Raw genomic sequence first — 26,423 nt, 5'->3', positions numbered from 1 at the left:
ACACGGCCGGTGTTCAGCCCGGGTTTCATGCCCACCTTGAGCGGCGTGCCCCGGTTTTGCCCCCCCGCCGTCCAACTCCTGGCTTCTTCATGAACATGCAGAATGATGATCGCAATGATTTTTATCGACTGAGTGAATTGTGGTGTGCGGAGAGCGACATCCCCAGGGGAGCCATTCAACTTTTGCAAGGGGGAGGGACAGGAGTAGTGTAAACGTAAAGCTACACAGAGGAGGCTGAGCGTTTTGGCTTGCACTTTGCAATACTGACCCTTATAAAGAGTGTTTATTCATTTCTAATGGTAGTTCTGCTAATTCGGGCTGTTTCTTTTGCTAAACGTGCACGTGAGCGGCATTCTGATGTGTCGCACGCCTCGCGCCGGCTCCTGTGGTGTAGAATGAAGCCTCGCCGCCTCTCCTCCCCCCCCCCCTTTAACTCGACTGTGACAAAGATAGAAAATACACCTTCACCCCTGTGTAGCCTACTTCTCCGAACAGGGCCCGACCACCACCTCAGTGTGTGTGGCCGATCGCCGAGGGGCAGCGGCGGGTTTGTCGGCACCCGTCTCGCGCCTGAGCTCCGTGGCTCATTTCTCGTGATCTCACACGTAGGGGTGTATGTAACGGGAGGAGGCAAGGTCGCCATGCCAGTCAGCTCCTTGTAGTCCACACGAAGCCTCACGAACACGAGCAGCCGTACTCCCAGGGCCGCGTTAGAGATCTTGTAAAACACCCACCCGCCAGCTGTAGGCTAAAATTAATATCAGTGTAGATGTGGCTCCTGCATTGGATCTCGTACGGGGGGGGGGTCCAGTGGCTGTTTGTGGGCCACAGGGTAACGACCACTCGCTCTCTCCAGGACTTCCAGGTCGTGTTTTGGGGCCATTTGAACCCTCCACCCTTCCCCTTGACCCCCCTCACTTGGTTTAGCGTCTCTCCGGTGCTCTGCTCAGCCGCAGCTCTAAAAGTAAAGTTAGCTGTAAGGTGCCATTTTCTTTAGCCACATACCCTAAACACAGCAGCACCCCCCCCACCTCCTCACACACATGACCGTTAGCATGTAGCCCCAGCTGATGGTGAACTCGTCCTTTTTCTTCCAGGTAAAGTGGAACTTCAGGGGAAGCGCATCGAGGTCGAGCACTCCGTCCCCAAGAAGCAAAGGTACTAAACAGTGCACACTCCCTCCCCCTCCCCCTCCTCTCTTAACCCCCTTTCATGTGTTGCATCACCTCTTCCAGGGCCTTTTCTCTCATGCACTGTTACTGACTGCCACGCTTCCCCCCTCATTACTCTGCTCTAAGTGTGGATCCAGTGAGACGTGCCCCACGCGGTGTCCGCAGCAGCCACTGTGGAAAGTTGCGTCCGGCACTAGTTTCGGGTTGTTGTTTTGTTGGCGTGGTTGTGTGTGGAGCTTCAACTTTGTCGGCCATTGCTGTGGAACTGAGCAGTGACAGCATGCCCCAGGTCCAACCCTCTGCTCATGAACGGGATTTCAAAAATGCACTGGGAAATTCACATGTGACAAACCTGCGTGTCATGTAGCAGCTTCATCGTAACTTTAAAACAAAAATCCGGGTTTGACATGTGCAGCCATATCAGTGCGCATTTAAACCGTAAATACAAATCCGCCCATGTACGTGTTTAGGTTGCACTAGTCGTTTTAAAAAATCGATCCTAACCGTTATGGCGGATTCACGTATTGTTTGACGTGGTTAAAATATATATCCACCCTAAATGCAGAGTTTAATGTGATTTACATTATTTCAAAATGCTGAACACACTTCCCATAAATCTCCAGTTAAATCTCACTCATTTCTCATAAAAACTCAGCAATTTTTAATTGTAACATTTATTTTTTCTCTTTTAAAATATACAATAGTGTAAATATTTGACCATTAAACATACTGACTGTAAAGCTTTTTAATAGACACATTATAGTTGATTTATTTATTTTTATAAAATCACAGGGATACACTGACAGGTCCACTGCAGATCAGCTGCTTGGTTTTAACAGCCAGACTTGACCTGCATTAAACTGTATCATGGAATTTGCCTATAGACCATATTTCATGCCTTTAACCTTTGGCACAGATATGAGATGAGCTGTGAGCTCAGCTCTCCATGTTCTGCTGTTTGGCCACATGTGTGCTTCTGTGTGTGTATTCCTAGCTTTCAGCCTTGTGGTTACTTGTTTGCTACAAATGAAATTGAACATTATTTGTGTATCGGCATTTATGGCATTTCCTTGTGAACGTGGCCAAATATTTGAAATGGAGCTGGTTTTGGGGGCTTGCTCTTCGCCATAAATGTTGCAACATGGCTGTGGCGCAAACAAATGTCAGCAGTGTGTGGGATCTGTTGGATTTCTCTATATTTTTTAAGGTCTGGACCTAACTATTTTAAGTGCCTTGAGATAATGTATGTTAGGATTTGGCACTATACATATACATTTAATTGAACTAATCAGCTGACTGACATTACACAGGGAGGCTGAATCTCACAGTTTATGTCAAACTGCAGAAACAGGTCACTCGTCATGCTTAGGGAACCAACATGGCAGCAGGCTGTAATTTCTTATAATCTCTCAGCGGGTCAGTAAATTATTCTGATGGTGCTGTGTGTCGTGCACAGTGTCCCAGACCTCCTGTGTGATAACCTTGAAGAGCCATAATGATAAAGGTGATTTGTGAGATGAGGGGCCAACATGGGCGAGCCAAGGCCTTCAGTGGCTCCACAACACGTGGTGCCTCCACGCAAAGAGGAGTCACTGCACGTCAGCCAGTGAGGGTAAAATGGCGAAGCCCTGAATGAAGCAGAAACACTGCACAGGCTGCTGTTTTTTTCCTTTTTCTTTCACTGTAGTGCGTAGTTCTGGGTCTCCTCAGTGCCCAGCCTGCCCTGTAGTCAAACAGCAGAGTCCAGTAGTTGTTTGTGTTAAAAGGATTACAGTTGGAAAAAATTAATGCAGAAGAACTGGATTAATTTTTATGGAAAACACATTTTTGAAGCCCCATTTTTAAAATGGCCGTCAATGTTTTCGGCTAACAAGGGAAAAATTATGCCCCAAAATGATTCTTTAAATATTTATGTCAAACATCTGCTCAACTGCTGGACCCATACATGCAGACATAATGTTGTCGTCACAAATGTACTGAATAACTTGTGTGTATGTTTAAAATATCCCCTCTGTGACGCAACAGCAGTCTAATTACGAATGTTAATTTGAGCCAACAAATGTATTGTTTTCACAAGGTGTAAATTTAGACTAAATAGGCAAGATGATAATTAATAGTAACTAGTTTTCCACTAACTAATGAACAAGTGGTTTCAGTTTCATATTATTTTGACCTTTACCTTTAAATCTGACTGCAGTCGTGTCCAATTCTGACAGTGTGTTTTAGTTGCTGCTGAGAGTAGTGGGTGGTGTGTGCAGCTTACTATGTCGTAGGACCCCAGTGGAGGTGTGTGTTGTGTGGGAGGGGCCGCTGCTCAGAGGGAACTAAACCCTTTTATTTAAGGGTCTGGGGGGAGGGGGTACGGGGAAGTAATTTTCTCTGTTCTGTAAGAGTCAGTGTTGAACCCCTTATAGGCTACAGGGGGCGCTGTCCATGCCACCCCCACCCACTCGAGCCTGACCCCTGGATGTGTATGGGTGGGTGGGTGGGTGTATCACAGGGATCTGCTGTAAGATGGAGATGGAAGGGTTTTAAATTTCGGAGACGGTCATAATATTCGTCATTAGGCCGACTGAAATGTGTGTCAGGCCGGAGAGGTTTGTGGGAGGTTAGCAAGAGTGGGAGCAGGACGAGGGGAAGAGTCGCAAGGGAGAGCAGGAGTGTCGGGGGATTGTGTGTATACGAGTGTGTGAGTGGGGGGGTGCTCATTGAGAGAGAACAAGCCATCCTGTCTGCAGAGACCAAAATGTACACAACGTCTGTAGTGAGAGATTGCTTGTGTGTGTAAAGCTAAACAACACAAACCAAATATCCTCCTAGTATTTTCAGTTTTTGATTAATAAAATGTTTGTGTTTAAATCTTATGGGTCCAGTCTTCAAGAAGCAAACACCAAAACGGATTTATTTATTTCTTTATAATTATAATTTATTGTCATTTATCTTAAAGTTAGAATTAGCTTAGAGTTGCTGAACTAATAAAAGCATCTAAAAAATGTAATGAAACACAAGAAACATTTACAGAAAACTATACTTAACTAGGTAAAATATATATTTATTAAAACATATGTTTTTCACTATTTCAACATCCGATTTTCAGGAATAAAATAGAATTTAAAAATGTGTTTGACATTATTTAGAAAGTAAAAGAAAGTTGACCTGTTTGTATTATTTCCACGGAGACTTTAAAGTATAAAACGAAGCAAAGTCAAACTTTGAGTCAAATTATTGTTTTTTGGGAACTTGGAGAAATTTATTTTTTTGAATCTGCAGCCTGAATGCATGGGATCCACTGCGGTGTTTGTTTTCTACATTATACAATAATTAGCTGTAAAAGGTGTTTGGTTCATTCAACACCATCTCAGTAGACACCATCTCCTTTTCTCTGTTGCTTTTTGCTGTAAATATGCAACATGCCAATTTTTTTAGGTAGCTTTGACTTTTGGTGTGGACAGACAGTTCACCATGAGGTGAGCCAGAGAGCTTCACTGTATTCAAAAGTCAATTCGAAGAAAGGAATAAATCAGAATCGACTGTAGTTTGTAGTTTACATTTTTCCTTCCAAGAAAACTAAACATGCGGTTGTTTTTAATCTTTTTTTCACAACTCTGACATAAAAACACATTTGTAATTTAGGAAAATAAAAAAACAACATTGTGTGTGTGTGTGTGTGTGTGTGTGTGTGTGTGTGTGTGTGTGTGTGTGTGTGTGTGTGTGTGTGTGTGTGTGTGTGTGTGTGTGTGTGTGTGTGTGTGTGTGTGTGTGTGTGTGTGTTGTAAAATCAAAAGGCAGAATCAGATACTGTCCCTCTCATCCCACCCTTGTTCCCAAATCCTCCCTTATGATGTATGGATGAAAGACGGTTATTTTCCTGTGAAGTACCATCCACACCTCCCAGCCTCCATCAGTTAACCAAAGATCCTCATGATGAACCAAAGTAACAACACTTTGGTTTTGTGAGTCATTTCCTTTGTCCGTTCGCCGTCTTTTCCAGCCCACATGTCTGATAAACTCTGTCACATTCATGTTGACATTATTAAATACATCTTTAAATTGCGTCACTGTTATTTAAAGCGCATCATTTTAGTTGTGATATTAAATTGAAAGACATCTTTATTTTGCTTTGTAATATTCAGGAAGAAGGATGTCCTAAGCTTCTGTGTAATTAGTAGAATATTTTAGTGTAGCGTGGCGCCTGAAGCTCGAGAACCAGCCTGTTTGTTGCTCCTCTGGAGCTTTGAATGTGGGACATATCAACATATCCACTGTCATCCCTTCACTGTCTTAAGAATCCGTCTTGATAGTTCATAATGAGCGTGGTTTGATAAAATGTCGGGACTGAATAATAATAAGACCAGGATTTCTGCCTCTTCCTGCCACAGACAGGGAAATCACTTTGAAATAACACTTTAGTCTAATAGGTTCTAGTAGAAACCAGTCTTAATATTCTCACTTTCTTTACGTAGCTTCTACAAAAATGTAACTACACATAATGTTGTTATATATCTTTTATATCAGTAGTTCCTCTGCACCATAACAATAAGTGGCAGATTCTTGATATATGGGTCATTGTTTTATATTAATCTAATAAAGTGTAGTTACGACCCAGTCCACACCCAACTGTGAAGTTGCCTTTCTGAACAAAGACAAAAGTGAACTCTAAACCAGCTCTTTTTCCAGAGATTTCAACTGTTTCTCCCAGTCTGCTTCAGTGGATCATTGAGACATGTTCCCTACACCTTATCTTTTTGTGGTGGGGAAATGTCTCACTTAAATTCATGTATTTACTATTTGTCATTAATGCACACAAATGGTGATTAAGATGAGTTGTGCATTGTGTGATAAAGGAATTGTGACACTTGGCAGAGGGAAGCAGAGGGAATGGTGAGTTGAAGTTAGGGACCACCTTAAAGCAAGCACAAAACACCTTTCTCTAATTTCTACTGTAGATAAGTGAAACCAGCTCAGTACTTCTGTGGACCACCTCCCCTCTTCTCTTTGAAATGACACAGTTTGACCCAATGAGCTGTAATGGCCAGTTGTTCTCTGTCTTTAGCTTTGTCATTTTGTATCACATACACAGACTTTGCCTTCATGTCTCCTCACACTAAACCTGCTCGGTTTCCACCACCTGGATCTTTAACACGTATAAAACGTTTATTCAGACTCAATTTTGACTTGCATTTTCCCTTTACTATAAAATCTGTGCTTGAAAAAGAAATGAACCTTTTTATTTGATTTATATATACACATAAAATAAAATTGCAACAAAGTTTATACGTAATTAGTGTAAATAGAAGAAGAATTCAACAAATAAAATGTAACAAACCTTTGGCTGCACCATCCTCTTGTATGAAAATAATTATTTCGTGATGTATACAGATAAACATTGTGTGTTGCATGGCACAGCTTCTTTTATACCTCCCACACATTGTAAATGTCCGTGCAAATGCACAATGAGTCTACTTAATATGACAAAATATCAATTTTTGATCCGTGTTGCGTGTAAAAAAAGCAGTGCACTTCCACAGTGATGGTGCTTTCTTTAAATTAGATAAGATGTCCTTGCTCACCTGCACCCTTAACATCACTGTTGTTAATGCAAACATGTTTTGAATTTAATAGCTTTCATGTGATCAAAACACACATTTAATGCATCGCAGTGCTATTTTGTCAACAAGCTCATTTAGTCCATTCCAATGTCACTGATTTATCATTTGGTAAAAATGGATGCCGCCCTCTCTGGCTCTCATTCCGTCCTGTTGTGTCGAGCAGGAATGAAGCTGGTGGGGATTTGGTGTTTTGCTCAAGGACACTTGAGCAGGGTGGATGCTTTAACCCCAGGTTAAAATGGCTCAGAATCCTATAGAATCTGCTGAAATCCCGCTGAAGCATGTGAGTCATACCCCACCTCGCCTTGGTGGCCTCAATGGCTCTTATTGGAAACGGTTGTTGAGATTGAAAAAGGAAAGGTGACGTCCCGAGTTGTTCTCAGACCTGCGTGGTTTCACATTTATACATTTTGAGTGCTCATACTGTGTTTGGTTCAGACTCTCGCGTCACCGTCTGTGCAGGAAGTTCCAGTCTTTAGAAATACAGAAAATCAGATTTTCTGTATTTGTGTTCAAACCTGATGTGTTCTTCACTTAAGGGAACTGGCCGACAGGCAGGTTGTATTCGTCTTTCCATTCACTCTGTTACTTTGCAAATCGTAGAGAATTATGTTTTTTACAATGTTCAAGTTAGTAAATTTTGTTTGATTTACAGGATATATAAATATCTTCTTTTCTATTCTCTGAGTAGAGGAGCGGCGGCAGCATTCCTTATTTCCTTTTCTGTGCATTATGTAAACTCTTGCAACTTTAAAGGCTCTCAAAATATACCGTGCATGTGAGGAACTATGTGTGTGATTGTGTGTGTGTGTGTGTGTGTGTGCGTGTGTTGTTGGGGCTTTCACACAGCAGCACACACAGAAAGAGAGAGGGGCTCGGTGAAGCACACCATGGTCTGCCTTCCTCTCCTCTCATGGCTGGAGAGAAGGAAGAGGAGGAGGAGGGGACGGTGGGCGGAGGCAGTGAGGGGGGTGCGACCAATCGTCTGGCAGCAGCACCTGCAAGCAGCTTAAAAAAAGAGAGGTCCTCCCTCCCTCCTTCCTCCCTCCCTCACAGGCATGGACTGACTTTATCCTCCTCTCTCTCTGTTCATGCCTTCACTGTGTTTTTTTTTTTGTTGCTTTCTTCTCTCCCTCTCTATGGTACAGTATGTTCGTTTCTCTCTTGCTCTCTCTTGTTTTTTTTCTTTCACCCCCCTCCCTCCCTCCCTCCCTTGGCGTGTTGCCATTTTCTCTGCACCATTCCAGCGTTTTTCGCGAGCGAGACCAGAGCAAGCAGCAGAATTAAAGGCAGACAGACACATGAAGGGGTCCAGTGAGAGTGACTGCACACATAGATGCATGTGTTTTAGATTTGACTCGAGCCGAACTGCATTTCTGCAGCGAAAAAAAAAATGGAAAAAAGGATCTAGCTGAGTTGTAATCTGGACCATTTATTACTTTCTTAATAAAGTTAAAGAGGGAATCCCTGCTGGATTTGGCAACTGAAACACGATACTAAGGCCTGCAGTGATGAATCAGAAAGAAAAAAAAGGAAACTGCTCTGCTAACTGGTGAATTTTTCCATGCAAAAACATCAGGTTCTGCGTAAAATGTAATTTGCCTGTGAGAAATCTTTTTTTTTTTTTTACTATTTCATATTTGTCAATCAGTTGATTGAAAAAACAAACAAACAATGGAATGTGAAGCTCTGACGTACTTGTAACGACGTATTGTTCCCAAAAGGAAATAATTTTTACATTTCACTCGTCTGATGGCGAAAGTTAAATGCACCACAGATTTAAATACTTCATACAGAATGGTGAAAACTTTGTAAAATTTGATGCTTTGTTACAAATAGAAGAATTTAATATATGTCCCATCTTGACCAACTGCAGAATTAAAATACAACCTATGGTCATGTGTCAATAATCATAATAATGATAATTATTCAATGCTATAAACCTATTTACCAGGATGCTATGGGTCCCTCTGCACTCTGTTCTTGTACATATGTACTTAAATAACAAATCAGATATTAACCCTAATGGTGTATCTTTAATTTATGCTATTGTTTCATTAAGAAAAGCATTTCAATATGTCACCTCAAACAGGAGGTAACTGACTAGTTGATGTGTGTGTGTGTGTTGTTTCAAAATCAACTTCTGAACCTTGAGATGGTTTGTTCTTTATCGATTGTTGTCACACTAGATGATTTTTAAGATTTCATTTCACGTGTATATTTAATTGCTTATAGGGCCCCAAAGCTTGTACATTGTTTGTGTGTGTGTGTGATCGATATTACTGAAGCTGAAGTAGGTCTTCCTGTGACTTGTATCTCCTCCTCCCCTCTGGCTATGATTGAAGTGATCTAATTTAATTTAAAATGCATTTTTTTCTGTAAAAAGACGCCTGTTTTGCTACTGCGACATATCCAGTCCTGACCCTGTTTTAGATCAATTAGACTGATGAAGTCATGGCGACGTCAATGGTGTTATCAGATTGGGCTCAGACAATACAAAACAGAACTCCTTGGTTACAAATGGAGGCATGGCTTTACAGTGACCTGGCCGTTTACCCGGAAGGGGAGCCTGCTAAAACGGTGCTATCATGTTGCATTGTGGGCAATGGAGGATCCAGTGGGTTTTTACAGCTTGACTCGTATAGAGACTAAAAAGTCAGGATATCACAGTGCCTTCACTTTACTAAGTCACTGGAATTAGCCTTTAACCAATGAAGGGTAGATTATAGTGAATGGTGAATGGCTGTGAACATGCACACGCAGTATGTTCAGAATAAGCTGATTAAACTTTTACATTTGTATTTCATTTTTTACAATAATCTGTAGATGAAACACTGGTTGTTTGCGTAAGCAGTGATAGTAATGAGGAAAAATAAACTCAGAATGACAAAGGTCTTATCTTATCTCTCTAAGGTACAAGTAGGCCTTATGTAGGTGAAGGGGTAAACGAGTCCTGTCGCTTTAAGAAGGAAACACCCACTTCCCCCCCCACCTCTCTCCTTCTGCTCCGCCCCATCTTTCTGATTGTTTCTTCTCTCTGGTTCTAACCATCTGTCCCCCCCTCTCACTCTCCCTCTGTGTCTCTCGCTCTTTTTTTTTTCCCTCTCTCACTCTGGCTGTCTCTTCTGCTATTTCTCACTAAAAATAAATTAGGCAAATATATATATTTATATATACACACACACACATAATGCATACATTTGGGCACATGCAATCTGCACCAGCGCGTCAATCGCAAGCAATGGCCAGCTATCAAGGAAAAAAAACATAAAGAAAGGAAAAGGGGGGAAGGGAGGGTTGTTTTGGGTGGGGGGTGGTTGGGGCCCAGGGGTCGGGGTCTGCTGGGGCCTCGTGTGTGTGTGTGTGTGTGTGTGTGTGTGTGTGTGTGTGTGTGTGTGTGTGTGTGTGTGTGTGTGTGTGTGTGTGTGTGTGTACTGTAAACCTTTTCCTTTTCCATACCTGTAAAATAGATCCAGCCCTTAGATGTTCTTCTTCAGTCCACCCTGGATTTTGATGATCTCATCTCTCTTTTTTTTTTTTTTTTTTAGGCACCAACATGGGTTCCAGTACCACTCAGTGGTTGTATAACAGCAGTAGTCATATGATTCTCTTGTGTTGTACAGAGACATGGTATAAATAAGAATCAAGTGTATCTGTAGTTTCAAGGGAAAAATGCTCAGAACCAGGGAGGACAACAAAACACATAAAAAAAACATTTACTATTTAGTAAGTATTCATTAAATAGTGTCTTGTCGCCTTTTCAAGGCTTTTGAGACAAAGTCATTAAAATTAAAACAGAACACCAGAGTATTTCAGGGTTTTCATGGACAATTAGCTCCTTTTAAATATTATTTTTTTGATTTAATGTAAAAAAAAATTAGCATTACTATAGGAACATTTTCAACATTTTCTAGAATTACTGTGTACGGTTGTTTCGTCCAACAAGTTGTGTTTTGCTTCCATCTTAAAAGACTAAAATGCAACTTTATCCTTCAATATATATTTTTATTATGTTTGTGATATTTTAAAATCCCTTGTAAAAATTTGCCATTTCCTGGAATTATATTTGAACCATGTTATACTATATGTACCCTTTCCTCTGAAGATGCGGAGTCAGTGGAGTTCCTATGTCATTATTTATTGCTGCAACATAAGCTCCACGATCGCTTTTGGTAATTCCACTTAACCACTATAAACATGTCTGTGTGTAATTGAAATGTGGGCCTGAGTGGTAGTTTTCTCTTAAAATAAACTAAACAAAGCCATGACCAAATTAGATCAATTTGATCTAAATTTGCAATAACAAACTAATACAGATTTCTGGAAACTTTGCTGCTGATTTTTCTGCTAGTTTTCTGTATAAGGAGACTGTCGTTTTCTTTAATTGAGTAATTGGCTGAGAAAGTTCAGTTAGGGAAACTCTTCTTGTGTATACAGATAAAGAATTAATTGACAAAACTCCCTTTCTAAAAGGAGAAACAAAATGTCTTAAGGCTGTATTGTAACACTGTTAAACAGTAAAGCTAATGACCTTCAATATATCGAAGGAGGATACTGAATAACTTAACATTCAAAACACCAAAAACAACACCTTTGTTTGTCCTGCCTCAGTCTGGAATAAATAAATTCATCAAGTGAAAACTATGTGTTTTGGTGTGGTTCAGGATGTGCTGTGTGTTGAGCACACTGACACTCATAGAAGTGCCGCTCTCGCCGAATGTGACTCTTTTTATGGAGACAATACCAAATAAAGGCCATTACGCTTGTATTAAAAATCAACAAACCCTAGAACTGATGTATTTTCAAATTTTAAACCAGTGTGAGGCATTAAAATACATTCGTACACTCTGTGGCGATTTTATTAAGCTGCATTCAGACATTTTTGCACTGAGCTCCATATTTCCTTACGGACATTCTCCAGGGGGGGGCCAGTGTGAGAACACAGCAGGAGATCCTCTGCAGAATTCACCACGAGAGAGAATTCTGATGATGTTTCTAACACTCGGCAGACAGAAAAATTAAACACCACTTTTTCATCCAAATATTTTTGGATGAAAAAGTGGTGTGATACACATAGAAGACACAAACGGTGTGGGATGTGCTGTACACAAAAATGTAATCGTCGGAGCAGAATTTATCCGTTACGTCCACCCCTCACCTGAATGCTTTGGAGATTTGTGTGTTGTTGTTTACGCGTCTTAGTCGAAGAATCTTCTGCTGCGTTTTTCATTTGTGAAAGGAAACCTCCGGAGAAAGTCAGAACCATTTTCTATCTGCGTCATGTGAATTTTTGTTTTGTTTTTATTAGCTTTTTTAATTTGTTCTTATGTCGTGGTTCAGTTTTGCACTAGTGTATCGACAAGGGATTGATCCCTCACTGGCTTCCCACTCACAAACAGGTTTTTATGTACAAACTGTAAGAGAGTCGATGCAATTTTTGCTCTGAAAATCTTCAGTAAATGTACATTTGAAGGTGCATGATTATATTTTAGGTGACAACCTGGGATGAGACAGGGATATGACAAGGAAATGATCCCTCACTGGCTTCCCACCTGTGGACATGTCGAAGTTTTAAAAAATGTAAAGATTGTTGTGTTAGTCAGCTGCTTGTCTGCAGTGCATTTAGGCCACAGATAACTGCACATGGATGGTTTCCTCTGTACTTTACCAATGCCATTTTACTATTTAGCACTACATGGATCCTATAAATGTAAATTGTTTCTGTGCATAATTGTAATATATAGCTGTCACACTCACTGGATTGCTTTGTCCAAACCAAAGATCTTTGGAATAGGCTGAACATAAGCTAATATGATTTAGGAACGGTATAAATTACATTGTTATAACACACAAGTAGTGAAACACAAAGGTATTTTTAAGATAGTGTGAATAATTAGATTTACAGAGCAAACAAAGAAACCAAATGTTAGACAAATGAAGAATCCTTTATTATAAGTACTATTGTATATGATACAATTCAAGCTTTTAGAGGATCACAACCGATCCAACATATCAGACAATTAGTTTAAGTTTAAAAAAAGAGAGAAATCGGCAATGGGTAAAGCCCCTGGGGAGAAGATTATTTTTTCTGTTTTGTCATTACAACAGAAACCAGCTGGTAATTTCATAATTTTTAACTACAGAAAACCAATACAATTGATTACAGAACACATTATGAGTTGATGAATTTTAAAACAATTTGAATGTAGTTCCAGTGTATATAAACCCATACCTTCATTCCAGTTTTTAGTATTTAGTATTTTGCCGTTATTGCGTTTTATCTTGTAAAAGGTTTTCGTTTTTTTATGATTAAAAAAAATTAACACAAGTGAAAAAACAGTTAAAGATGCAGTCTAAGAATAACTTCCTCAGTGTGTGTTCTCTGACGTAGACAGAGTGGGAGTTATTCACTCTTAGTTTTCAACTCACTGCCCCAGTTTTATTTACTTGTTCGTTTCAGAAACGGAAGCGTTTTCTTTCTGTCAATGGAAGCAAAGCTAAACTGGAATGATTGCTGACTTTCCCCCTCAGCTCCTCAGCCTCTGAGAGCAGTGGGCCTCTTGTAAACTGTTGGACAGCCTATTGTTTGTTTTTCCCTCGCTAACACTTTTCCTCCCTTTTTCTTTTTGTCTTTAGTTATTTCCTTAGTTTTTCTTTTCCTTTAACTCTTCCCCCATCTGAGCACCATCAGATTGAAGTGTGTGTGTGTGTGTGTGTGTGTATGCAAGAGGGGGTGGGGGTTCTTAAATTCTTGACATTTTTTACAGCAGTAATGAGAAAGAAAGTGGAGGTTAAGGAGCCTATAGGGCACCCAGCTTTGGCTTGACCGGGAGGCATGTTCACACTGGGCTGTGATTGGTTGAGAGTTTGAGTTTCTATAGTTGCTCTTTCGCATATAGAACTTCCTGTGCTGCCTTCTTCCTGGTTGTGTGTGTTGGAGCTGTGGATTTTGAGAAGCACTTTGTAACCCTTTTTAGATAAGTGCTAAACAAATTAAGTTATTATTATACTATTATTGTCACATTGATCTCCGTAATTTCCCAAAGACGATGGGTTTGTCGTCTCGCAACTGATGATAACTAGAACAAATACAATGCTCTCCAAAAAATGCATACACACAACTAAATCAAACTGTTTGAGATGGAAAAAGTATAATTTCCCTTTTATAAAAAAAATTAAAATAATCCACTGTCTGATAAGTCCACCATAACAAAATTATTGCGAAGAACCATATTTAATTAAGGCTGAAATGCAGTTTTACACATCTCAACGCATTGTTGTCTCAGACTAAAACGGATCCTGTATTACCTGTAGATCAGAATGCAAGTGTTAAATGTTGGGAGATCTAACCAAAGGACAAACGGTAGCAGAGGCCACATTTAGTGTCTAATGTGTCAGTGTGGAGGCATGTGGGTCAAGTCGAAAAATGCTGGATCCTATTCCAGAATCTGATTCCACAGCGTCTTTTAGTAGACCCCCCTGGTGATACCTTCAGGGTTTTCTTCTTTTCTTTTTTTTTAAGCTCCCTCCTGGTCCACAGAAGAAACTCAAGTTTTTCTTTCACAGGATTAGTTGTACTCATATACTGACAAGTGAACTCTTGTGTAAAATTTGTGCTCCTTTTAATTTTTTTTTTCTTCTCTAAGAGCATGCAGAGGAGAGGTAGGAATAGTTTTTGGTGAATTTATTTTGCAGCCAAGGGCAGGCTCTGTTTAGCTTGATCACTTATTGCTATCGCTGCAGCGTACAGTGATCTGTGAAGGCACCTATTGGTGAGAAGCAGAGATTTCACTGATGATTGAAAACGATGTGGTACGCTTCGTCGCTGTCTTTGGTGGAAAGTGCAGACTTGGTTATGATTATCTCAACAAAGTTGCGTTATCTTGCAAACACACAGAGTGGGATTAAGAAAAAGTCACATGTCCATAACATTACTGATACTCCAAAAGAAACAGACATGAAGAGAAACATTTAATCTATAGTCAACAGGCGCCTCCCTCCTGCCCTTTCTGCAGAAGCCGTCAGCCTGTGAAATACACTTCATTCTGCTGCTTTGAAGCCTGAAAAAACCCCATTCTGAATGATGATTGTGATTACAGAGCTCCTGTGCGACATAAAGACATCTATTCATTTTTATTTATTGAAGATATTCAGTTTCTCATGTTCCCCACCGTTTTTTTTCACTGTCACATGTTCTGGTGATCCCCTGCCTGATGGCTAAAATACTGCATATGACTGCTTTGTTTCGGATCCCACTGCAGGATTTTATGTGAATAAAAATTACATTGACTTGAATTACTTTGAAATCTCAGTCTGGAAAGGTTTCAGTCCGCTTTTGAAGCACACTGAAGCTTTTAGGTCTCAATTTTATGCATTTATTTCAAATGGATTTTTTTCTCTCTATTATGAGTTAAGTCATTTTCATTTTTTATTACAATGATATATAGAAAATTATATCAGCTGCCCCAACTTTCCACAAAACCTAACAGTGTTTTTCTCAAAGCTCATCGGTGAGGTAGTGCATTAATTGGAGGGTTTGGGTCCCTGTCCACATGCTTGTGTTCTTGATTAAGACACAGTGGCTCTCAGTGTGTGTTCATGTGAGATGAAAATGTAAGTGATGAATGCTTTGACAGGCCGGCTCCTCTATATTTAGACCTAGAATGAGGTATTTTTCGATCCAAAATGGAGTAATGCTGTACCACTTTGGGCTCCAGCACAAAGGCCAGTAATTTCAGATGACTTGTTGAGTTCGTCTCCTTCAGTAATTCTCTGTCTGTCTGTCATGCTTCCATTGCCGATAGTCTGCACAGCGCCAGGTTTATCAGCTTTGGATATACGAAGAGGAAGAGGGGAGCATTAACTGCTACCCTTCATTTTATTTTGATGTTTAAGTAAAGATGGATTCTGCAACAAAGTTTTATTTAGTCTCTAAAGCCTGAGAAAAACATAGTTTACTCTTATTTTACCCGTGCTTATTCCTGATTAAATCATAAGATAAGATAATGCTGTACACAATGACACAATAGGTGCACATAGAATTTAGAGGAGAAGAAAAATGCAATTCAAAACACTTGCATCCCGGCGAGCTGATTGAGTCTTTGAACGTGTGAATTTGGTCATTTCAGGAGTATTGGTGTCAAACTCTTGAATCAGAGAGACATCATTCAGAAACAGCAAAGCAATGAAGAAGAGAGAAGGAGGGGACTGAACAGGGCCGATCAATAAACAATAAGAAAATCTTTTCTTCCTGCTCCTTTGCTTGTCAACGCACCTCTGCTTCCCAGCTGCTCTCTGTGTTTTATATACTGCAGAATTCTCACATGTGGTTAACCTTTTTCATTTACATACTGTATCTATTATTTTCTGTTACAATGCTACTGGTTCAGGTGAACATGAACATTATCAAGTTATCATAAGTTAAATGAAGGAGATGTCAAGAGAGTTTGCGGTGATAAGAGCCGACGATGGTGTCGGGGTCTGGAAACATGATCACGTGATCTCTGCAGCGGAATGAATACGTCACTTCCGGCCTCTGCCTGCTACACCCGGCTGTTCCACCTCTATGCCTGAATAATGCGGAGGATTTGTTGCTGTTGTGAACGCGTCTGTTCCGAGAACCTCCCACCGCGTTGTGCATGTGTGAAAGGCAAAGTCTGGGTAAAGTTCGGACCAAATTCTCCGGACTCATGTCTGAAAACGGCCTTAGAAATCAAAAATGTTCAAGCCCAAGGTGAGATGACATCAGGCTTATTTCTTTTTCTTTTGAAACTTTGAGCCACAGAAGACATGAAACAACTGTGTAATGAAGTCAGCCGTCCTCCACAGGCTGAGTGCTCCACATGATGTCTCGTTTTACGTGTATTATTTAAGGCCTCAGTCTTTCCTGTCCACTCTGGAGAATTTTGAGCAGCTCTGTTTATGGATGTAAAACCTACCAGGCCTATTGCTATTAGAGGCAAAACGAATTGGGTTCACTTTGAATTCTCCACTCGGGCTCAGTCAGCACTTTTAATTGTTTTTAGAAATATCTCCCCCCTGTTTTAGTTCTGTATCATAACTAATCTTTGCTAACACATCATATGGCTATTCACATATACTGGTCATGTGCATGATGGTGTAAACAGGAAGCAGATTGTGTTCTCTGCATTTGGTTTGTCTTAACTCCGGATAATTTCTGGAGGGGCTGTACATGAGAACGCAAATGTCCTAGACAAAACCCTGGAGAATGTCCGATTGAGCCCATGTTAGGGCACAGCAGTAAATTCCCCACTAGTGAACGGGGGACGTTACTTACACGCGACGGACCCCAAAAAGATTTTAAAAATGAAAAAAAGAATAAGAAAACCAATATCTCAGACTGATAAAGTGCTGCCATACACAAGGATGTTAAGAGAGCTTTGGTGATAAATGTCCACTATGCAGTGGACATTTTTTGCGTCCCGGAGATGTCTGTGTCGTTGTGAACACATTTGAGCTGAAAATCTCCTGCTGCATTGTTAATGTGCAGTCCAACTCCAGAGAAATTCTACGGACATTCTCCGGAATTCATGTCTGAAATGTCTTTAGTTACAGATAATATTAGAAACTAGTAACGGCAGTAGTGAAAAGTAAGAACAGGGGTGTCTTCTCTTGAGATGGAACTGTTACTGACAATAAAGCTGTTGTCAGACATGACCTCTGCAAAATGTCCGCACAATGGGGTTCGTTCGCTACGGCTGGTATCCGAGTCGTGACTGATGTGAGCCAATCAGGAAGACAATCTGGGCCTCAGCATGTCATTTTTTCCATAAGTCTCAGTTCCTGTCGGAAAAACAACGCTGCAGTTTTCAAACTAAAACAGGACCAGTAACGTTTCCAAAAGTCTCTGGGGTCATGTGGCGTTTAGAGGTCAATGTAGCACAAGTCATGTGTTTCAAAACGAATATGTATGAGTGTGGAGCCTTGACCTTACCTGCACATTACGTTTTCAACAATTTGCGGTGGCTGCTGTGACACAAATGTTTCCCAGTCCCACTTTAACAGAGAAGTTCGATCCCTTCCTGATTTCACTCCTCTGCACAACTGGCCAATCACCATGCAAATCAGGTTTGTTTGTTTTTACAACAATTGTTACATCCATCCTGACAGTGTTTGAAGGCTCTGGGGGCCTTTGAGTGGGCTACACCCATACACATACAATGTTCTGTAATTGCAGCCAGTGTCGGGAAGGATACTTTTGCAATGTACACAAACATTTCAGTGCACGATTGTTGGGGACAGTGCCCACACCCCCACAAAGAAGTGCACGTGCGCGTTCCTTGTTGGAGCCCTTAGTGTGGATTTGGTCACAGAGGAAGCTCAAAGCTGATTATTCAAAATGTTAAAATTGAGCAGCCATATTTATTTCATGATGTAAATAGATGCTTTATTGGTGAATCACTTTAACACAAGATGAGAAGAAAAACAGCTCAACTTTGCCCCCATGATTCTCTCCTTCCCCCTTCTCTCCATGCAACTCGGATTCTCAAAGAGTTAAAATGGAGGCTCTGCCTGCTGGTCACATGTCTGACACACTGGCATGTGCTACGGCACACGCACACACATACACACGCACACACTCAGGCACATATGCAGGCATGTATGAGCTGCAGAGGGAGGCAGCCAAAGGATAGAGAGCCAAGAAGAAGAAGGGGGCGAGAGCAAGCCAGAAAGAGAGGAGTCCCCTCCCCCAGTGCAGTAATGTGTGCTCACCTCCCCCCACTCAAAGTGGGCGTGTGCAAACGGTGGGTGTGCCGTATCACATCCACTGTACTCGCTCACGTGGTCTGGAGGAAAGAGTGTGTGTGTGTGTCACACTAGCGGTACATTGCTATGTTGGGTGGCAGCCTTGGAGAAAATACTGTGACGGTTTAATGGACGAACTTAGATAAGATGAAAATGAAACGGCAGGTTCTAACAGTAGAAGTCTTTATTTCAATGACTGCCACAACTGTATCTTTGGAATGCTAAGGTTCTCAAGACAAAATCATCTGTGTCTGAGCAGAAATGAATAATACAGCTCTATTTTCAGGCTGTAATTGTAAGATGTAGGAATCAGGTTTCTCGGTGTATGTGTGAATAAATCTCTGTCGTCGAACTGGCAGGGAAACAGCCAGCGGACTCTGAAAAAGAAAGCGGAGCACCAGTACATATCTGGGGACAGTTTGTCAGAAGAAAAAAGCTCAATCCCCTCATTGTCTCAGCCCCACTGAAAAGAGCATGTTTTGAATTCTATTCATGCAAAAGTCACACTTCTAAATGATCATTTTTTAAAATCCTTTGTTATGTAATTGTTTGTTTGAGGATTTGTTTGTCGATTGGGCTTTAAATGACTGTATAGGTTTGATGAAGGAGGTTCTACTGACCTGACGTGGCACAAAGTAAATTTATTTTCTATATATTTTAATATTTTTGATTTAAATCATTTTAATTAAGAATGATTTCTAACAGTTTTTCCCACCAACCTAAGTTAAAAAACCCTTTGCGATGAATCAATGTCATGAATAAGTCTGTTGATCTTATACAGAGGCAGCAATTATCTCTGACATGTGAGGTAAAAATCAGGCTAGTGCATAAAATGCCACACACAGGAATATATTTTAATTTCTTTTGTCCCGTATTGGGTCAGAAATGCATTTTGCTTTTAGGTGTTTTTTGTAGTGGTTGGAGCTTCACTGTGCAAAGAGTTTATTTTCACATTTACCTGCTGAGGTAGGAACGTTTCTCTGTGCTCACCTTGATCTCAGTTTGACACACGGATGAACAAGCATGTTTTTGTTACATGTTACTACATTTTAAGCCAAGTTAGGTCTAGTTAGAACCCACACACGTGATTCAAAGCTCCACTTCACACACTGAAGTCCATAGCAAGGATATGTTTTCTGTTTACATAATTTGTATAACAGTAAGTTTAAATTATAGTCACAGATATGATGAAAGTGAAACTCAAGTAAAATGTTCACAGATGATATATATACATTTTTTAAAGAAAGTATCTGATCTCGCAGCACAGTATCAAGTTGTTTTGTGGTTTTAGCAAAATTAAACTGTTCAATAATTCTTTTTAGACCTTCACAACTCTGTTGAACCAACACCACCATCTTAACCAACTTTAGATAAAGTGCTTTTGTTGCCTGAATGTAACTACAGAAAGGTGTGACAGTCACATTCCCCCCCCACCCACCTCCACTGACCTCGATAAATGTAGCACCTTAATTCTTCTTAGAAAAATAAAATAAAGATAATACAGTGAGCCATTGTTTCCTACTAAGGAGTTTAATGGACTGAGAGTGACATTTCTGTGAAATTGGAAGACATTTTGTGTCAAGTAATGTTAATAGTCTAATATTTAGTTTTTTAGATATTCAAATATTGAAGTGTCATATTTTTTTTATTAAAGCAAGAGTGGCAGGTTCATTTGAAGATTTTTTGTTATTTGTTATAACAAAAAATGTTGGTTAATTGTTATTTTGTTTCCACAAAAAGGCCCTCATATCAGATGTAAATTATTATTTTCCAGAGCATGTTCAAGTTTTAAACATGTCTGTAGGGGATCTTTAATTTAATTTAATTCTTTCTTCATATAATAATAATAAGGGGAAAGGAAGAAAAGGGCCAATGGCAAACTTTAACTTAAGCAGGAAAGTCACACATGTGCACTGAGGGGACAAAAAAAACATTTTAATTAAGCTATATCAGGGTTGTGGTTGCTAAAGAAACATTAGATATAAATGGTCTGTATTTATATTGCGCTTCCCTAGTCTTAGTGACCATTCAAAGTGCTTTACAGTAGTTTTTGCCATTCAACCATTCACACACACATTCATACAGTGCATCTACGTGCAGCACTTTCCTTTCGAGACCACATGTGACCATAGAGATGATGACATAATTCATGGTATTTACAGGGACACTGAGGAGGGGGAGAGGGGCTCAAATCTGCTTAGGGCCCCAAAAAAGGTTTGGGGCGGGCCCTGCCCCGTGGTATGATTTCAACAATGTGTGGATGTCAAAATCTGAACTTTATCCTAGTTAAACTATTACTATGTTCTTCTATTCTGTGATGCATTATTGTTATTTTAATATTACTCCTTGCATTATACGGTATTAATAGTAGTATTTAGACTGATATTTTTATGTATTTCAACGGTTTTTCACTGGCCTGTTCAGGTAAGTGGGATGAAGAATTAACATTTTTATGTCAGGATTAATTCCCCCTCTTAGATCAGCATTTCCTCAGTAATATTACAGTAACATCGTTTGCAGGATTTGTAAGAGAAGAGCCAACCAGAGGATCAGGGTGACTCAGTCGGCCCTCTGCTGTTCAAATCTGCAAACAAGGAAATGAAATCCAGGGAGGCGAGGCTGGTGTGTGTGCACGTGTGTGTGCGTACATGCATGCGCTCGTGGTATAGAGACAGCTCCTTTCCTTCCTGCTACTCTATAGGCTGCCGTTGGTCCCGCCCTGTTCCATGCTGATTCAAAACAAAGTGAAGCCTGACATCACTTACACAAGCACATGCACACACGCACACACAAACACACACGCATCATTTAGACAAAGCAGGAACCCCCTCCTTCCCTCCTGTCTTCCTCCTCTCTCCCCCATTTTGTTTTTGAAAAGGGGCGCACACAGAGGCTGGGCCCCTGTTCGCTTTACATTCACTCAGTCCAAGTAGAAAACCCTCCAGAAAATACTAATCACGATTATGAACATACATATTTTTATGCAAGCAGTTTTTCTGTGTTGCCATTAAGAGTTGAATGGCAGCAGTGTATGTTTTTATTAGATAATCTATTTGATCAATAATCAATCAAGAAATCCAGAAGAATTTTGCCTTGGTTTTCCATCCCATTCATAGAAGTAAGACACCGACAGAGTAAAATATGTTTTTCAACCAACAGGAAATATCTAAAGAAAGTATAACATTTGAGTTATACATTACAAATGTTCTTATGGTTACAAAATAGTTAACAAAGATTGATTATTTGTTCATATTTATTAAATTGTCACATTAAATTTGTGTTTTGACTGACAAATTTGTTGTGAGTCATTGCAGTATGTGGAGGTATAGCGACTTTCATGGTAGAAAGGCAACTCCCACACTCGTAGGGCCTGCATCTATCAACGGACATTTAAGATTTCAAACCTCATCTTGAGTCGCTCTGTGCTCCTATCATACTATGTCCTGTGTGTTTGCTGAAATCCAGCTGCAGCAGAAACCTCCTCAGCCTTTCACTTGTGACTCCATCATGAAACAAGTTAAAAATAGATTGTTTTTCACTCTTTCCTCAGTTCCCTGTAGCACTTAAAATCAAACCGGATGCGTCTGATTAAACTTTTAAGACTCAGTTTAACAAATATTGTATGAATTAATTTTGTATCTATTATAAAGAGTCAGCAAGTGTATTATATCCAAACCAGTAAACTGGATTGTGTCTGAGGTTTAAACACTGAAAAGGTAAATTAATCAGTTAAAATGCCTTTAAAATGTCATTATTATTCATTTGTTTTTGGAAAAAAATTGAACATATTAGAATGTTTCATTTTGAGCTTTACTTACTACTCTTAATGTCCTAAAATTCCATTCATGTCACTTAGGCCTTCATGTGGAAACAATTTTAGCAAGGCAAACCTTGTTAAAATAAAGAATATCTCATAAACTAAACACATTTTTTTTAAATCCTTGAGTTAGTTTCATTTTAGTCCTTTGCAGATTCTTCACCATGCATTTGAAATGGTGACTAAACATTTTGTTGTCTTTTCAGTTTTAAAAATGGCAAGACTGGTTATTAAAATGCTTTCTGAATGATGTTTAAAAATAGCTGTAGGTGTATTGATGCATATAAAAACCATTCGCATATTCGAATTCTGTTATAACTACACCAAGATTCACCAATTTCCCTTTTTTCTTATTTACTTACTAGATTTTTTTTTAATTGACATTTTCATTCAGATTCTTGTCTTTGATCAAGCCTTGGTTTTACCTTTACCAGTTCCCACTTATTTTTGAAAAAAAAAAAGAAAATAGTTACAACTGCCAGATTGGAAAAATAAATAAGTGTATTCCTTTTTCATATCAAATAATGCAAGGCCAGATATAAGCTATAATAATACTAAAAACCACATGTCAGTTTAATTGCAAAAAACTGTTTTGGAAATCAGAATCATTGAGTGTGCAATTTTCTTGTAATATTAAAAATAACAAAATTAGTCTCTTTATGTAAAACGTGTTAATGACACGGTAGACATGTCGGTGTGGATTTCGAAGTGAACATTGAGCCATTGTTGGAGCAGGGAGTGGCCTTCAGGTCTGAAATGCTGCTTGACTTTTTAACGCCAACATTGTTGATCTCGCTGCTTTTCTGAAGAAAGTCGATTGAAATTGTGTCAAACGATTTTAAAGGTTAAAAGAAGGAAAGAGCTTCACTCTCTGATTTAAAATGGAGAAGGTGACTGCACCAGGTTCATATGCTGCAGCGATGTGCTCATCTTTAGTCATTCTGCTTGATCATGTAGAGACTCCTTAACAAAATAATACAAACAAGTGTAAAGAAATATGGGACACGAAGGGACATTTCATCGTTTAGTCGTTTGACTTTGAGAACGGAGCGTTACGTGGCATGGATCTGTTGGTATTACGCCTCACTCCTTCAGTTTTGTGCCTCCAGTAAATTGGAAACAAATGTCGCCTCCTGCCAGGGAAGCGTCGGGTTCGGTTCCTTGGCTCGTTGTTTTCGATGTCAGACCTGATCCGTGCTCATATAGAAACCTCCAGTGTGCGTACTTAACTTAACTCCTCAACCTTCACCTGTGCGCCGCGGGCGGGAGCCCCGGTGCCTGTGAGCTGAAAGCACCGGGACGGGGAAACCTTCTTGTGGCCGCCATGGCACCGACACCCCCTCGGTGCGTCGGAGGCGTGAGCGGCTCATGGCACACATTCTATAGCATGGATAATCCCCCTCCCCCTCCCCTCTCTCTGCCTCCCCCTCCTCCCCCGCCTGTAGTAACTCCCGAGTAGTTTTTACGCACTTCATGAATGGAGGGACGCGCGCGTGCTCGTCCGCTCTCCTCCTCCTTACGAGTGTAAAAAGAAAAAAGCGGAGGTTGCGCGCGCCCGCGAGGATGAGGTGTCTCCGTGTCGAGATAATTGGACAAAATTAATTGATATGAATTTAGTGACGTTGCCATAGAAACGACAGTATCCACACAGATGCTGTTTGATGTAGGTGAAGTTGTGGAGAACCTCAGAGGGAAGGGGGCGCGCGCATGCCTGTGAGCGCGCACGAAGGGAGGTGTGTCTCTATGTTGATGGAGTTAAATCATGTACTATTTATTATGATTCTATTTATTATTCCATATAAATTAATCTATAGATCAGTATATGATCCAGATGCGTCCTCTGTGTTACGGCAGCTGTGAGATAAACCAGGGTTTGCATGATGGTGTCTCGTGCCACACAGCGCCTGCAGGATCCCATGTTCACGTAATGGCGCATGTGGTTCGATCGCCTCCTCCTCTCATGTATGCTGCATGTGCTCACCCAGTTCTTCTGGTGAATTCTCCGTTGTCATGTGACCGCACACTCATTGTAGTAAATGGGCGTTGCCTGGTCAAGATGGCCGCGCATTGGCTCTCACGTGTATCCATGGATTTGTGCGCGTGTGTGTGTGTGTGTGAGAGAGTGGGGGAGAAGAAGAGGGAGGAAGGTGTTGTTTTTATTGAACCAGGGAATGTGGCTGCTGTCCACACACCTGTGGAAATAGTATGGCGGGAGAAAAGAAAGCACATATGGAAAAGTAGCCTGTGGGAAAGCTGAGATGCGATTTGTCTTTGACCTACAGGCAGCCTCCTCTGGCGAGGTTTATCAGATGCTGGTTCCTTGTAAAGAAAATATAAATCACGAATAGGTTTCAGGCAAAATAAACGAGAAACATTCTCATGTCTCAGGCCTTTACTGAGCAGATACAGCAGCCCCATCCTCCTTTCATTACTAACTGTTACGGTTACACATCCACACTTTGTCTCATATTGTTGTTTCAATGTGGTCACTTAAAATCTTAGCAACTGTAATCACTGTAAAATGAAAGCTCATGTCAGAGCCACACATGGTAACGCCACAGCTTTATTCAAAGGGTGAGTTTTTGCTGAAATGTTGAGAACCCATGTGTTATGTTGGCTTTTTATATATAAAAAGGTCACCAACTTAAAGCCTATGAGTCATCAGGCCCAGAGTTCCGTTTATAAATGAGAACCATAGATTCATTACACTGCCTTCCTGTGGGCATGCAGCCCCCTCTCTCTCACACACACACACACACACACACACACACACACACACACACATCCCCCTCCCTCGCTTGCAGCGCGTCCATAACATGAAGCGGCGATATAGGCAGCACAAAATGGCTAATAGAGGGGGAGGGGGAGGTGGCTGAGGGGGAGCTGAGGTGTGGAGCATCTCCTCAGCAGTGGAGGGCTTTCCCACCAAGGGCACAGGCTGTGATTTGATGGTTCTCTTTAAGCCTCACGTATTTCAGTCAACTTTCAGTGCCCAGTGCTATCAATGTGAACATTTTCCTCACATTTATGACATGCTATAAAAGATCACTATTTGAGGATCAACATCATCAATCTTCATCAATGATAAACGTATCCATAAAAGGCCGAAGATTTATCCATAAGTTGGTCAATAAGCAGATCAGTGACACCATTGATACATTTCTATACAATTTTATTTGGAAAAACAAGAACAAATCTACTTATTATGAATAATCGGACCCAAATTGCTTGATTTCACAACTCTTGAGAATACCTTTTAGAACTAGCTGGATAAAGCAGTTTCTAAATAATTCTACATCTATTTGTAGTTGTATTCCTATTTCTATTTCTTTCTTAGTTTTGAGGCGTTCAATTTATACTGTTGTATAAATACAAATTCGAAAAATGTTTTGCTTTCAGCCTGGTCTTGTTTACACAAATGTTTCATCTGGTAATAGTCACAATGTTATATTTAATAAAAAGTATAAGAAAAACCTATAAAAACTTTGCTCAAATTGTGTAATTCTAGTAGAACAGTAGTTAAATGTCAATGGATTGTTGATGACCTTTGACATCCCTGTGAACCCAGAGGAGTTAGTCACAGTTAGGGATGTGATTCCCTCCACACGTCTTCCAAAGGAGGCAGAAGAACCAGCTAGCCTGTCTTCACTACAGCCCAAGATAACACTAGTGTAAGAGATGTGCTTGAATACTGCAACAAGAAATGATAACGTTGCATACGGTCATTAATTAAAAAAAGATAGTTTTCCTGCTGCCATGTCCTTTTGGTCCAGATTTGTAAGTAATCTATATTGGAAAATCTTTGGACTCTTTATCAGTACATTCTAATCAACAGAGTACTAGAAGTTTGTTACACAGAAAATACCCTGCAAGTCAATATCTGTTTAAATTTAAGACAGACATTTGTGTTGTGTTTGTGATTAATGCCCAGAGACATTGTTACACCTTTCTTTGGCAATGTCTATACATTATTACTATTAGAAAGATGTCTCCCGATCCAGTGTTGAAAATAGACAGATTTTGTTCTCGCTTCTGGAAAACAAGCATAGTAAAAAACAA

The 26,423-nt window shown here is 40.2% G+C and overlaps 1 protein-coding gene across 1 annotated transcript in view; it reads left to right on the top strand.

The window, feature by feature from the left end:
• Positions 1-26,423, top strand: part of igf2bp1 (insulin-like growth factor 2 mRNA binding protein 1) — a 55,797-nt gene that overhangs the window by 751 nt on the left and 28,623 nt on the right. The window contains exon 2 of the mRNA XM_047343801.1: positions 1,098-1,158. Coding sequence (XP_047199757.1) covers positions 1,098-1,158 — 61 coding nt within the window. The remainder of the gene's footprint in view (positions 1-1,097; positions 1,159-26,423) is intronic.

The sequence above is a fragment of the Hippoglossus stenolepis genome, chromosome 16 (assembly GCF_022539355.2).
Source record: "Hippoglossus stenolepis isolate QCI-W04-F060 chromosome 16, HSTE1.2, whole genome shotgun sequence".
NCBI lineage: Eukaryota > Metazoa > Chordata > Actinopteri > Pleuronectiformes > Pleuronectidae > Hippoglossus > Hippoglossus stenolepis.
This window is presented reverse-complemented; position numbering and strand designations above follow the sequence as displayed.